The sequence below is a fragment of the Gopherus flavomarginatus genome, chromosome 1 (genome assembly GCF_025201925.1).
Source record: "Gopherus flavomarginatus isolate rGopFla2 chromosome 1, rGopFla2.mat.asm, whole genome shotgun sequence".
NCBI classification, from domain to species: Eukaryota; Metazoa; Chordata; order Testudines; family Testudinidae; genus Gopherus; species Gopherus flavomarginatus.
Window position 1 is genome coordinate 124,951,309 of NC_066617.1, and position 15,704 is coordinate 124,967,012.

At 40.3% G+C, this 15,704-nt stretch overlaps 1 protein-coding gene across 3 annotated transcripts in view; it reads left to right on the forward strand.

Annotated features, from left to right (window-relative positions):
- Positions 1-15,704, forward strand: part of SLCO1C1 (solute carrier organic anion transporter family member 1C1) — a 48,271-nt gene that overhangs the window by 21,639 nt on the left and 10,928 nt on the right. For 2 of the 3 annotated variants that reach the window (XM_050968648.1, XM_050968642.1), the window contains exons 9-12: positions 1,890-2,054; positions 11,022-11,217; positions 14,153-14,318; positions 14,893-15,077. In XM_050968648.1, coding sequence (XP_050824605.1) covers positions 1,890-2,054; positions 11,022-11,217; positions 14,153-14,318; positions 14,893-15,077 — 712 coding nt within the window. The remainder of the gene's footprint in view (positions 1-1,889; positions 2,055-11,021; positions 11,218-14,152; positions 14,319-14,892; positions 15,078-15,704) is intronic. The other variant, XM_050968653.1, reaches the window with a different exon arrangement.

The window sequence follows — 15,704 nt, forward strand, 5'->3', positions numbered from 1 at the left end:
CCCCGCCCCTTAGTAGTCTCATTTCTAAGCTGAAAAGTCCCAGTCTTTTTAATTTCTCCTCATACAATAATTTTTGTTGCCCATTTCTGTACTTTTTTCAGTACTAATGTATCTTTTTTGAGATGAGGTGACCAGAACTGCATGTGGTATTCAAGGTGTGGGCATACCACGTATTTATATAGAGGCATTATGATATTTTTTTGTCTTACTATCTATTCTTTTCCTAATGGTTCCTAACACTCTGTTAGCTTTTGTAACTGCTGCTGCATATTGAACAGATGTTTTCAGAAAACTATCCACAATGCCTCCAAGATCTTTCTTCAGTGGTAACAGCTAATTTAGAATCCATCATTTTGTATGTATAGTTGGGATTATGTTTTCCAATGTGCATTACTTTGCATGTATCAAGACTTAATTTTCTCTACCATTTTTGCCCAGTCACAGTTTTGTGAGATCCCTTTTTAATTCTTTGCAGTCTGCTTTGGACTTACCTAGTTTGAGTAATTTTGTATTGTGTGCGAAGTATGCCACTTCACTCTTTACCCCTTTTTTTCCAGATCATTTATGACTATGTTGAACAGCACTGGTTCCAGTACAGACCTCTGGGGGAAACCACTATTTACGTCTCTCTGTTCTGAAAACTGACCATTTACTCCTACCCATTGTTTCCTGCCTTTTAATCAGTTACTGATCTATGAGGGAACCTTCCTTCTTATCTCATGACTGCTTACTTAGCTTAAGAGCCTTTGGTGAGGGATCTTGTCAAAGGTTTTCTGAAAGTGTAGTACACTACATTTACTGGATCACCCTTATTCTCATGCTTGTTGACCCCCTCAATGATTTCTAATAGATTGGTGAGGTATGATTTCCCTTTACAAAAGCCAAGTTGACTCTTCCCCAACAAATCGTGTTCATCTGTGTGTTTGATAATTCTGTTATTTACTATAGTTTCAACCAGTTTGCCTGGTACTGAAATTAGGCTCGCTGGCCTGCAATTGCTGGGATCACCTCTGGAGCCTTTTATAAAAAATGGTGTCATATTACCTATCATTGGGTACAGAAGCTGATTTAAATACCATACATACTACACTTAGTAGTTCTGCAATTTCATATTAGAGTTCCTTCAGAACTTCTGGGTGAATACCATCTGGTCCTGATGACTTATTACTGTTTAAATTAACAATTAAATTTATCAGTGAGAACTGGAAATCAAGGTATTGTGAAGTCATCTGAAAATATCACCTTCACAGATCCGTTCTCTTGCATGTGTGTGAGTCAAAGAGTGACTGCTAAAGTAGTTTCCACAGACAGCAAATTGAAACTTATCCAACTCTCTCTGCCCTTTAAGGTTTATCCATCTCTAAAATATATACCAAAGCTGATCTACGTAGGGATGGGGCACAGTCTGGTTAAAGCACTGGGTGGGGAATCACAAGATCTGGATTCCAGTCCCAGATATTCCACAGACTTGTTTTTCATTGGCCTTAGATTTCCAAAAGGGTCTCTAGTTTTGGGTGCCTCAGCAGCTGAGTAAGACAACTTGACCCATATAGGGCCAAGCCAGTGGGAAATGTGGGTGCTCAATGCACTGAAAATCAGGTCCTTAGTTGTCTAAAGTAGAATACCAAAAAAAGTGAGGCACTCAAAACAAAATGCCATTTTGTAAATTTGACACTTAACTAGTTTGTTCCTCACTCCCCCGCCACCTCCCATCTGTAAAATAGGGATCATACCCACCTCCCAGCAATGCTGTGGAACTGACTTCATTAATCTTTATTAAACATTGTGTGGTCCTTGATGGGAAAGTGCTATTGAATTACAAAATTTTATTCATATTAATTATTATTTTTCCAGTTTGCTTTTCACTAACAGAGCATTTTGGTTTGCAGATTTCCTGCCATCAGTGAAGAACCTCTTCGGAAATCCAGTTTACTTTCTATATTTATGTGCAAGCATCATTCAGTTCAATTCTTTAATTGGCATGGTAACATATAAACCAAAATATATTGAGCAACAGTATGGGCAATCATCCTCAAAAACGAATTTTGTTATAGGTATGTTAAGTCAACTTCTTGGCGCCTTAAAAATGGAAACCTTTCAGATTGCCGACTGGTACACAAAAATGGGCAAAAAAAGCTTCTGAAGACTACTTTCTGCTCCCCTTGTAAAAATTTTAAATACCAGATGCTGAACATGAATCTGTTTTATCATTGGATTTAGCATTTAATTAACTCTGAGTTTAAGTGTATGCAAGAGCTGCTGCAAGGGATTGTTGAGATTGCTGGTTTACTTACCCTTCTTCCAGAAAATATAAAAGAAAAATATCAGGCAATCACAAGAAAATAACTTAAATCGGGAATTAATTTTAAAATAATTTCTGTAAATAGATATTTATTTTTATTGCTCACTTCCTGACTTCCCATTCCAACAAACTGAGCACCAGTTCAGAAAGTGGGGTAGGGACCTGTCACGGGGTGACTCACCACACTGGTGCCTCCTGCTGGGTGTTTTGGGAATTAGCTCAGCCTCAGTGGGTGCACCCTTATGTGGTGGTGGCTCTCCTGCCCTTACCTCCATTTGAAGACCCCTTACGGCTCCTTCCTCTCAGCATCTGCTTTGTGGCACAGCCCTCCCTCCATACCACCATCCAGTTTCCCCCTCTTCTGGGGGACTCCTCCAGCAAGAGTCCAGCCACTCCTCATAGCAGCTTGGCCATCCATAGCCAGGCTGCTCCTTCAGTGAGGGGGACCCAGGCCCGCCCACTACTCCAGGTCCTGGCTCAGGGACCCTGCCAACAGCAGCTTCCTGCTGCCTCTTCCTTCCAGGTCTTTGTCTCTATTCTCTGAGCCACTTCCCCATAGCCTCTGTTCCTTCTGCTCCTGCCTCTGGCTCCAGCTCCTTTGCCCTCTTCCCAGGGCCTCGAGCATGTAAGTCCTGGCAACCTGCCAGGAGCCCTCTAGGAAGCCAGTCTTCTCCCTAGGGCTCCTTGCAGCAGACAAACCCGCTCTGGTCTGCATCTTCCTTTCATGTGGTCTGGCTGGGCCCTGGTTGGCTGGTCCAGCCTCTGTCCTAATTGTCTGCAGCTGCCACCCTAACTGGCTGTTTCTCCTGCAGCCAGTCTTTTGGCTGCCTGCTGCTCAGCCTCCCTAGGCTGGTTTTAACTCTCTCAGGGCCAGTGTGGGGCAGGTAGCTCGTCACAGGACCCAATTATTGTGTAGGTGTAGCATCCTAGAATTTATTAAGAAATTAGTTAAATAATGTTATTCTCAATTAACAGATGGAGGTAAAGAAAACCATCTGGGCTTCATATTTACCTCCTATAAAATGCCTACAATTTTTAGTTATTTGCAAGTGGGAATGTTAAAAAGAAAAGAAAAGGTGATGCCACAGTGACATGACTTAGCATGGAGGCCAGTAGGTCTCTCAATTGTCCTACTTCTCTTCCTGCTGCCTTCTTGTTGGTCTGTTCTATGCTGCTTGTTCCCCAGTTCCAGATCACACCTTCCAACTGCTGACTTCATCCGTCCCCCCCTTCCAGGCTATAGCAATGTTATAGTGCATTCTCCATGAGACTTAAGGGAGATATAACATGTTCTCACTCATAAACTATCGCCTTGCCCTGCAGAGAGTCCTTACTGGGGCTGAGGCAGCACTGTCCCCGTTCATACAGAAAGGGGTAGATCCACCAGACAAGTTACTTTTCATACAAAGATAGAGTGGGGACAATCCCTGGTTGTTTCATTTTATTTCACTTGTTACAGTGAGCCTGTCATGATAATTCCTTGAAGATAGAAGTTGGAATTTCCTGGCATGAGACCCATAGAAATGTAGACAAGCAAAGATGATGGCCAGAAAAGCATTCAAAACAATTCATATAGGCAATACAGTAGTTTGCATTGTATAATAAGATTTTCCTAGTGCTAAGATTTCAGCTATGTGTGAAATGATTTAGGATTAATACCCATCTAATTTCACAAAGCACTGGAACAGTGCTTGGCAAAGGCTATGTGGCTCTGCTATATTTGAAAGAGTTCTAGCTGTATTGCCATCACTATAAGGCAGATCACTGAATTCCTCCCTGACACAAAGCATGGTCCGGGTAGCCAGCAATGACCTTCTTGAGGATCTCTGCCAGAATTTCTTTGATAAATATCAGGATTAGCAAAGGCTGTGAGAGGTGTGAAGCATAGCAACTACAAAACAGTTGGAGGTGTTAAATAGTTACAGTACAAAGGTGCACTGCAGGATTCTTACACCAAAGAATATTCAGGAGAGCCAAAGGGGCCTGATGCATTCTTTAGGCAAACTTGCTACTTTTTAAAGTATTGCTTGTATCATTCCCAAAGCTGAGGCTGAAACACAACAGAGTTGGACTTGATCCCTGCTCTGAAGAGTTTACCAGCTCGGATTTAGAGCTGGCACCACAAGTGAGAGCCAGCACTGGAGAACTAATAAGTTGAGAGTATTGGGATGACAGGCTATATAAATAAGATCACGGAGTGACTCTCTTAGTTCATGCATACGGCATTGCAAACACTGCTTTTTAAAAATCTTAAAGTGGGTTTTTTTGTTGTCAAATTTCTATTGCCATAGATGCTGATAGGAGTTTTATCTTTGACTTCAATGGGAGCAGAATTAGTCCCACACCAAACACTTTTGAAAATCCCATCCTTCATTAGCTGTCTTCCTATAGGCTTCGTGGCAGAAATTAGCTTTATCTTGTTTTATTCTTAGTTTATTACAAAATATTGATAGGCATATTTACCTCCACTATGCTCATTTTCAAATCAGTGAATTCATATAGTTTCCTATAAAGATGAATGTTTAAGGAAACATGCAATTAAAATATATATCACAATGCTTCCTAATTCAATGGCAAACATATCATTTATACAAGCTATGCAGTGAAAGTATTACTTGTATGTATGCAGTAAACCTCTGAGCAATATAGATCTATGGAAAATATTGACTTGTATATCATATATATCACTGTTTTCTACTGGATTGATTAAGATCTATTCTAATAATTAATAGGCCATCTAGTGGCAGTCTTCTAAGCCTACTTAACAAAAACAATGAGGAGTCCGGTGTCACTTTAAAGACTAACAGATGTATTTGAGCATAACCTTTCGTGGGTAAAAAACCCCACTTCTTCAGATGCATGGAGTGAAAATTACAGATGCAGGCATTATTATACTGACACATGAAGAGAAGAGAGTTATATAACAGTGGTTTGAGCATTGGCCTGCTAAACCCAGGGTTGTGAGTTCAATCCTTGAGGGATGCCACTTAGGGATCCAGGGCAAAATCAGTACTTTGGTCCTGCTAATGAAGGCAGGGGGCTGGACTTGATGACCTTTCGAGGTCCCTTCCAGTTCTAGGAGATAGGTCTATCTCCAATTATGAAAAAAAAAAAGAGGAGAACCAGTGTGGACAAGGCCAATTCAATCAGGGTGGATGTGGTCCACTCCCAATAATTGATGAGGAGGTGTCAATGCTAGGAGAGGGAAAGTTGCTTCTGTTGTGAGCCAGCCACTCCCAGTCCCTATTCAAGACTGCATTAATGGTGTTAAATTTTCAAATGAATTTTAGATCTGCAGTTTCTCTTTGAAGTCTGTTTTTCAAGTTTTTTTGTTCAAGTATGGCTACTTTAAAATCTATTACAGAATGTCCAGGGAGATTGAAGTGTTCTCCTACTGGCTTTTGGATGTTACCATTCCCGATGTCTGATTTGTGTCCATTTGTTCTTTTACGTAGAGACTGTCCAGTTTGGCCAATGTATATGGCAAAGGGGCATTGCTGGCACATGATGGCATATATCACATTAGTAGACGTGCAGGTGAATGAGACCCTGATGGTGTGGCTCATGTGGTTGGGTCCTCTGATGGTGTCGCTAGAGTAGATATGGAGACAGAGTAGGCAATGAGGTTTGTTACAGAGATTGGTTCCTGGGTTAGTGTTTCTGTGGTGTGGTGTGTAGTTGCTGGTGAGTATTTGCTTCAGGTTTCGGGGCTGTCTGTAAGCGAGGACTGCCTGTCTCCTGAGGCCTGTGAGAGTGAGGGGTCGTTTTCCAGGATAGGTTGTAGTTTGCTGCTGATGTGCTGGAGAGGTTTTAGCTAGGGGCTGTATGTGATGGCCAGTGGTGTTCTGTTATTTTCCTTGTTGGGCCTGTCCTGTAGTAGGTGACTTCTAGGTACTTGTCTCGCTCTGTTAATCTGTTTCCTCACTTCCCCAGGTGGGTATTGTAGTTTTAAGAATGCTTGATAAAGATCTTGTAGGTGTTTGTCTCTGTCTGAGGAATTGGAGCAAATTCGGTTGTGTCTTAGGGATTGGCTGTAGAGACAATGAATCGTGTGATGTGTCGTGGATGGAAGCTGGAGGCATGTAGGTAAGTATAGTGGTCAGTAGGTTTCCGGTATAGGGTGGTGTTTATGTGACCGTCACTGTAGTGTTCAGGAAGTGGATTTCTTGTGTGGACTGGTCCAGGCTGAGGTTGATGGCGGGGTGGAAATTGTTGAAATCAAGGTGGAATTCTTCAAGGGCCTCCTTCCCATGGGTCTATATGATGAAGATGTCATCAATGTAGTGCAAGTAGAGGGAGCGGTACTAGGGGACGAGAGCTGAGGAAAAGCTGTTCTAAATCAGCCATAAAAATGTTGGCAAACTGTGGGACCATGCGGGTACCCATAGCAGTACTGGTGACTTGAAGGTATAAGTTGTCCCCAAATCTGAAATGGTTGTGGGTGAGGACAAAGTCACAAAGCTCAGCCACTAAGCCAATTTTGTTACTTATGCACAAATCAAACCAAAATATATGAAAGAAACTGAATGAATAGGATTCTGATGTATGTAAAAGCAGGTATGTTGGGTTTAAAAGTTGTGAACCATTTTTATTAAATAAATAATTTGAAATAGTTTTTTAAAAACCCCTAACAATATCATCCCAAACTTGAACTATTGCATGATTTTTTTATTTTAATTTGCTTCTGTTTGTAAAAACAGTTTCAGGTCAGTATCACTAGATGTCAGTGTTATGTAATGGCTATAAAATAGACAACCCTTTAAAAGGAAAAAAGACTTGATATATGGTAACTTAGGTTACAACTGAGAAATAATGTGCTGTGGAAAATTTACCCAGTGGATTTCACCTTCGTTTATTTATCAGTGATCTCTTATGATGCTGTCTTTACAGTTTGTTGAATGTTTTTGAAAGTATTGAATAGCTCTTTGGTCTTGATCTTCCATTTTGTCTGAACTCTGCTTGATGCAGGACCCAAGTAGGTGAGCGTCAAAGATGGCCTGTGCCATCTTTACATTCCCCTAGTCTTGAGGCTGCTTATCCAGCCCCTGATGTAAATTAGAGCAACTTCAGAGTTCTTCTTACTTTCATCTTGTTGCAACAAGCCCCCTAAAGGGCTATTCTGGCAGCGGAGACTGTAGTCAAGTTCAGAGGTGCACCAGCCATGCTCTAACATACCATTTATCCGAGGAACCATGAAAGCATGACTTAGGGATGGCCCCATTCCACCTGGGAATTTCCCAATAAACCAGTTCCACTGTTGAGCTATAGCAGAAAAGTGGGAAGATCTGGTCCTTTGTCTGTTGACTGTGTGCAATCTGTTTTTTGTGAGTATTAAAAATTCAAATTGTGTTGGTTAGGTTCAGGTGACAGGTTTGAATGGTATGTTTCCATTCCACGAACAATGAATGTGAAACCACTTAGGATTAATATCCATGTGACAATTGTAGGCCATTGTCTAAGACAGGGGTCGGCAATCTTTCAGAAGTGGTGTACCAAATCTTCATTTATTCACTCTAATTTAAGGTTTTGCGTGCCAATAATACATTTTAATGTTTTTAGAAGGTCTCTTTCTATAAGTCTATAATAAATAACTAAACTATTGTTGTATGTAAAGTAAATAAGGCTTTTAAAATGTTTGAAAAGCTTCATTTAAATTAAATTAAAATGAAGAGCCCCTAGGACCGGTGGCCTGGACCTGGGCAGCATGAGTGCCACTGAAAATCAGCTCGCGTGCCGCCTTCGGCACCTGTGCCATAGGTTGCCTACCTCTGGTCTAAGAGGAGATTAGGGAATTCTCAATAATAATACTTTAAACTAAAAACATATGAATGACAAGATAATATTTCATTCAGAGCTGGTGATCATATTTTTAAGTGAATATTATTAATGAGTACCTAAGAACATAATTTTACCTAAAATAGAAATCTTAGGCTTTAGAAATTAATGCAAATAATTAAACAATAAGGAGGCAAACCTACAAGGTGCCAGTCACCCTCATCTCATTGAAATCAGTCAAGCGGAGGGCACTTGAGTCTCACAGGAGTAGATATCACCCTGCAGGAATAAGCTACAGGATAAAAAAAAATTTCTAGACCCTAATTTCAATATATTTGTTTAAAGGTATGGTAATGAGAAATAACATTAATAGAATTTGAGTTAATGCTGTGATAAACCTACCACAAACATATTGACATTGAGGCAAACATGAAGGTCTTAAGAATTTGGTAGATCATTACCTAGGCCAAGCCTTAGATGTCCTTAATATTGCTACTGCTAATCTGCCAAAAATGTACCATGTAATGTTTAAATAAATACAAAATATTAAATAGTGTTGCAGCATTGTCAGAGAGAGGTTCAGAAATTGGAGAAGATTAAAGAAACTTCCAGAAAATGAAGATACTTCATGTACTTTTAAAAATTATTTAAATAATCCTTTATTTAAAAAATTAGAAAATGAATGGACTTAAAAACCTCAATTAATGTGCTGCCATTTTTGTATGCTAGCTTCAGTGCATTATAGTGTAATGAAGATCTCTGTTGTACCAGAAGGAGACTGGTTTTTATTATAAGTATTTATTTTTTGGTGAGTGTTAACTATTTTGTCTGACAATAATATGTTTTCATAGAGAAGAAAGATGGGAAAATGAAATGATACAAATAAAATAACTTGGTACCTGCCATAGTTTTAAAAGAGCTGGCTGAGGAGCTCACTGGACCATTCATGTTGATTTCCAATAAGTCTTGGAGCACTGGGAAAGTTCGAGATGACTGGAAGAAAGCTAATGTTTTGTCAGTTTTTAAAAAGGGTAAATGGGATGACTCAGGTAATTATGGGTCTGTCAGTCAGACATCAATCCTGGGCAAGATGATGAGCTAGCTGATATGGGAGACAGTTACTAACTAGAACTAAAGGAGGGTAATATAATTACTGCAAATAAACATGGGTTTATGGAAAATAGATCCTGTCACACTAACTTGATAACTTTTTTTATGAGATTACAAGTTTGGTTGATAAAAGTAATAGTGTTAATGTAATATACTTAGATTTCTGTAAAGCATTTGACTTGGTATCATATGACAATTTGATTAAAAAACTAAAATTAACATGGCACACATTAAATGGATTAAAAGCTAGCTAACTGATGGGTCAAAATAAATCTTTAAACGGGAAACCATCATTGAGTGTGGCTCTTTCCAGTGGGGGTCCTGAAGAGGTTGTGTTTTGGCTCTGTGCTATTTAACATTTTTATCAGTGACCAGAAAGAAAACATAAAATCATCGCGGATAAAGTTTGCAGATGACACAAAAACTGGTGGGGGGAGTGGTAAATAATGAAGAGGACAGGTCACTAATACAGAGCAATCTGGATCGCTTGGTAAACTGGGTACAAGCAAACTGTGTGTGTTTTAATACAGCTAAATGTAAATGTAGGAACAAAAAATGTAGACCATACTTTCAGGATGGGAGACTCTATCCTTGGAAGCAGAGACTCTGAAGAGATTTGGAGGTTGTAGTGGATAATCAGCTGAACATGAGCTGAACAGTGTAACAATGTGGCCAAAAGAGCTAATGCCATCTTGGGATGCATAAAGAGAGTAGGAATAGAGAGGTTATTTTATCTCTGTATTTGGCAGTGGTGCAACTACTACTGAAATATTGTGTCTGGTTCTGCCTACAATTCAAGAAGGATGTTGACAAATTGGAGAGGGTTCAGAGAAAATACAGGAGACTGATTAAAGGATTAGAAAACACACCTTATAGTGGTAGACTCAATCTATTTAGTTTAACAAACAGAAGTGTAAGGAGTGCCTTGATTACAGTCTATAAATATCTACGTGGGGAACAAATATTTAGTGATGAGCTCTTCAATCCAGCAGAGACAGGTATAACATGATCCAATGGCTGGAAATTGAAGCTAGACAAATTCAAACTGGAAATAAGGTATAATTTTTAACAATCAGAGTAATTAACCATTGGGACAGATTAGAAAAATTCATGGTGGATTCTCCATTACTGACAATTTTTGAATTAAGATTGTAATTACTTTGGGGAAGTTCTATGGCCTGTGTCATACCGGAGGTCAGTGTCAATGATCCTAATGGTCCCTTCTGGCCTTAGACTCTATGAATCTAGAGTATCCATTTAACCACACCTCCTTTTGTCACACTGTTGGGTTCCTATTACAGAAATATCTGATCTGCCATACAGAATAAGATACTGGATTTTTTCCCTTATAAGTTAGGTAGTCCAAAATAAGCATGGCCATCACAGTGAAATGTTTCTATAGTATATTGAGTTACTCATGGGTGAGAGTATCTCTTAAGGTATCTTCTAACATCCTGTTATGAGTTTTCCAATTTATCCTGTTTTACATTATACAAAGTTTAGCATGGACTGAGGCCCATTACAGAAACAGAAATATAATAATAATAACTAGTAGCCATCTAGCACTTTACATCAAATGGTCTGTATTGCAGTCCATTTGACAGGATGATTTTGCACCATAAATGAATCAGTTTGCAAGAAAATGATCAACAGTGACTAGCTGATGCTGTACACTTTTAATGTTAACGTTGCAGCTGTAGATGGGATTGGGGGGTTGTCATTCAGACAGTTGCCAAATGTTCATTTTGTGGGCTCCCTTAGCAAATATGGCTGGGCATAGCAGCCCTCCTAGTTTAAGCTTACATGTATACTAATTTTTCTCATTTGTTTATAGGTCTTATCAACATTCCTGCTGTGGCCTTTGGGATATTCTCAGGAGGACTGATCATGAAAAAATTCCGGATTAATGTTTTGGGGGCTGCAAAGCTGTCCTTGGGATCATCCTTCTTTGGTTACCTCTTGCTACTTTCACTATTTGCAATGGGCTGTGAGAACTCAGACGTGGCAGGACTGACGGTGTCTTATGAAGGGTATGTTGGAAAGAGCAACGTTGAGTGCAAAGTTCCATTTTAAAGCAACCTGCTTCCTCAAAGTATTCCACATATTCCATGAATATACTCACCTGGGATCTAATCTAATCCAATCCAAAGCAACTTTCCATTGACTTCAGCAGGATCTGGAGAAGAGCCCAGAATCCCTCTGTAATTGTTTTTAGCACCCAAGTCCTTATTCTTCTCTATGCAAGTTATTCCTGTGTAGATGAATTGAAATTCATGGCATTTCCTGTGAGTTCTCTGACTGGGGAGTGGAGCTGTGCTGCTCCTCACAAAAGGCCCTTTTAATCCACAGATCCCTGAAGAGCTCAATGAGCCAAGAGGCATCTGTATCTGTCTTCCTTGCCTCTGTCTGCTGCTGAATACCCCTGGACTCTCTAATGCTCTCTGGACATGCCTGTGGTAGGGTTCCCCCTAGCAGGACCACTGTAGAAAACCCTTCAAGGTGGAGATTTAAACTGCAGAGGGTGAAATAGTGCACGTTAATCATCACTTTGGGTATGTCTACACTACAGGATTATTCCGATTTTACAGAAACCCTTTTTTTTTAAAACAGGTTGTATAAAGTCGAGTGCACGTGGCCACACTAAGCACATTAATTCGGCGGTGTGCGTCCATGTACCGAGGCTGGCGTCGATTTCCAGAGCATTGCACTGTGGGTAGCTATCCCTAGCTATCGCATAGTTCCCGCAGTCTCCCCCGCCCGTTGGAATTCTGGGTTGAGATCCCAATGCATGATGGGGCGAAAAAAGTGTCGCGGGTGATTCTGGGTAAATGTCGTTATTCAAGCCTTCCTCCGTGAAAGCAATGGCAGACAATCATTTTGTGCCCTTTTTCCCTGGATTGCCCTGGCAGACGCCACAGCATGGCAACCATGGAGCCCGTTTAGCCTTTTGTCACTGTCACCGTATGTGTACTGGAGATTGCTGACAGATGTGGTACTGCAGTGCTGCACAGCAGCATTCATTCACCTTTGCAAGGTAGCAGAGATGGTTACCAGCCCTATATCACTGTCTGCAATTGGAAATTGGCTATGATGGTTTTCAATCCTTTTGTACCGTCTGCCGGGAATGACCAGGAGTCATTCCCATTTTTGCCCAGGCGCCCCCGGCCGACTTCACCGAGGCCAGCCAGGAGCACTCACAGGATGATAAGGATGGTTTCCAACCCTTTTGTACTGTCTGCCATCAGGAAAGGAAGGGGAGAGGATGCTGCTGTTCAGCGCCGCAGCACCATTTCTACCAGCAGCATGCAGTAGACATACGGTTACATTGAAAAAAGGCGAGAAATGATTTTTTTCTCTTTTCTTTCACTGGGGGGGGGCGGGCAGCAATACATTGACGACATATACCCTGAACCGCCCTGGACAATGCTTTTGACCCTTCAGGCACTGAGAGCTCAGTCAAGAATGCAAATGCTTTTCGGAGACTGCGGGGACTGTGAGATAGCTGTAGTTTTCAGTCCCCCTTCCCTCCCTCCATGAGCGTCCATTTGATTCTTTGGCTTTCTGTTACACTTGTCACGCAGCACTGTGTTGAGTCCCTACTGTGGCCTCTGTCTGGAGATTTTTTCCAAATGCTTTGGCATTTCGTCTTCTGGAACAGAACTCTGATAGAACAGATTTGTCTCCCCATAAAGTGATCAGATCCAGTATCTCCCGTACAGTCCATGCTGATCAGTGCTCCACGCTGGGCAAACAGGAAATGAAATTCAAAAGTTCGTGGGGCTTTTCCTGTCTACCTGGTCAGTGCATCTGACTCCAGATTGCTGTCCAGAACGGGCACAATGGTGCACTGTGGAATAGCTCCCGGAGGCCAATACCATCGAATTGCGGCCACACTAACCCTAATCCGAAATGGCAATACCGATTTGAGCGCTACTCCCCTCGTCGGGGAGGAGTACAGATATCGATATTAAGTGCCCTTTGTATCGAAATAAAGGGCTTCGTTTTGTGAATGGGTGCAGGGTTACTTCGATTTAACGCTGCTAAATTTGGTATAAATGCATAGTGTAGACCAGGCCTCTGAGTGAAATCCTGACCCCACTGAAGTAAATGAAAGTTTTGCCATTGACTTCAAGGGGCCAAGATTTCATACTCTGCGGTAATCTATACCAGTTTCCCCAACAGATTTTGATAGACGAATCCAATGGTACTTGACTAGTTGTCACTCCCATGAAACTCTGCTGATTCCCCACCTCCAAGAGCCCTTCATGGGACAAAGATGGAAAGAGTCAGCACAGTACCTGGAAGTGGTTGCATTCCCACTTTTCACACCATTGCAGCCGAGATCTGCAGGCACAAGTTTCCTTAGGCTTGCGGCAGCAGAGGTGACCCCAGTGACTTTCTGGATGGGCTTTCTGTGCTTGCTTCTGCAGCCACTCCATGAGTGATGTTCCTATTGAGGTCAAAGGAAGGTCTGTAGATTGAGTGGCTGAAGGGTCAGGTCCTCAACTTAGATCAATCCATCTGTGATCACTTTCCCTCACTTTCCCGCCTCTTTTTCAATAGCTTTTCGGTAGGGATGATTTTTTCCCCTTTGCCATCAGAGTGACCAATGTTCTGAGCATTTGGGTCCAAGTTTGTTTAATTGAATTGTGCCCCAGATGTTTCAGATGAATATTTTAGAAAATAAAAACAATACATCAGAACACTAGCTAACAATGCCCCTTTAATAAAACATATGCTGTATTTTAATAGGCATGTCATGTTGTAGAATACTGTTTGATTGCAGAGAGGAAACATTTGTAAAGGGAAGTAGAAAGAAAACAGTTCAGTAGACTAAAGATACAAGGATACACTCAGGTGCATCTTCCTGAAAATATAGCCCATGGTTTGAAGACATTTCTACTTAAAGCTGCTGAGAAACTGCATTTCATTTTGTTTCTGAGGTTTGTTTTGGTTTTTTGTCAGAATGAAACAGGTCTCTAGCTATGAAGAGACCCTCTTTTCTGAGTGCAATTCAGGATGCATATGTTCAAAAAATGAATGGGATCCTATATGTGGGGAAAATGGAATCACCTACATGTCGGCGTGTCTTGCTGGTTGCAAAACATCCAATGGAAGCGGAAAAACCTCTGTAAGAAACTTTTCTATCATCATTTATGATGCTTTGGTCTGTCTTATCCTAGCTAGCTTTGTTACGGCAAATGAATTGCAATTTTTTTAAAAGTAGGGATCTATGAGTTTCCTTAAGTTCCTTGGTTTTCAGCAATGTGCTACAGAAGATAGGAACTTTCTAGGGTGTGCTTTTTTGTTTTTTCATGGAAAATTTTCTGTTTTTCATAAAATGAAAACATGAACATTGAAAATGTAATTGTATTTGGAAAAAAATTGTTTTTTAGTTGTCAAAACCATTATCAGTTTGAGGGTTTTAAATAAAAACCTGAAATATTTTGTCAATAATTGGACATATCTTTGGAAATGTCTGTTTCAAGAAAAAATACTTTTTTAAAACAAAAAAAAATAATTTTTCAACAGAAAATTTTTGATTAACTCTAATTTTGGATTGCACATAGAGATTTTGACTGTCCAAGAGTCTGGAAAAATACAGTAAACAATATTGTAACATTTTAGGTGGTCATTTTTCCCTTACTCCTCTGCTATACATAGTATATCTCAATAAACATATACTTTTACCTGCTATATTCCAGGTATTTTATAATTGCAGCTGTGTGGGAATTACAGCGTCTCCATCAAGAAGCTCCTCAGCGGTGATGGGAGCATGTCAAAAAGGAAATGAATGTCCAAAAATGTTTCTGTATTTTCTGGTAATATCAGTCATCACTTCATATACTTTATCAATAGGTGGTACACCTGGATATATACTACTTCTAAGGTAAATAGAGATAATTCCTTTTACTGGCAAATGTTTTCAAAGGGATTTGATATTAAAATCCATTTTCTGTCTTCATTCATAATACTGAGTGTCCTTTGCAACTAGTCTTAAAGGCAGTGGAAAGAGGATTTCAGAAGGTTTTTTAACCATTAAAAAGCTTCCTGATGAATTGATGTATAGCAATATAAATGCTACCCGTTAAGCTACATTGTGCTTCTGATTAGATGATACAAATAGCTTCAGATCTAGGTTTACCATCAGCATACATATACTCACTTTCACTCTGGGCCTGATTCTCATTTACACCAAGGCCACTTCTTATAGCTCTGGTAGTGGAAACTTACATTAACTTTAAATGCCCTTTAAACAGCAGGAATGGTGGCAAAGGATCTTAGTGTATCAGAGAACCAAGCCTTGTGTGTATGCATAGTCAGTCAAATGTTCATAGGTACTGAGTACCCAAAAAAGCCATTGATTTAAGTGTGTGTGTCTGTATTAAATCATTACAAAAGAACCTAGAGACAGACTAAAACCAAACCAGAAGCTGAAAATTCACTCTGATCCTCCCCTTAGGATTCATGGCAAATTAGTGATTCCAGATTATCAGTTAAAACTCTTGTATGCAAC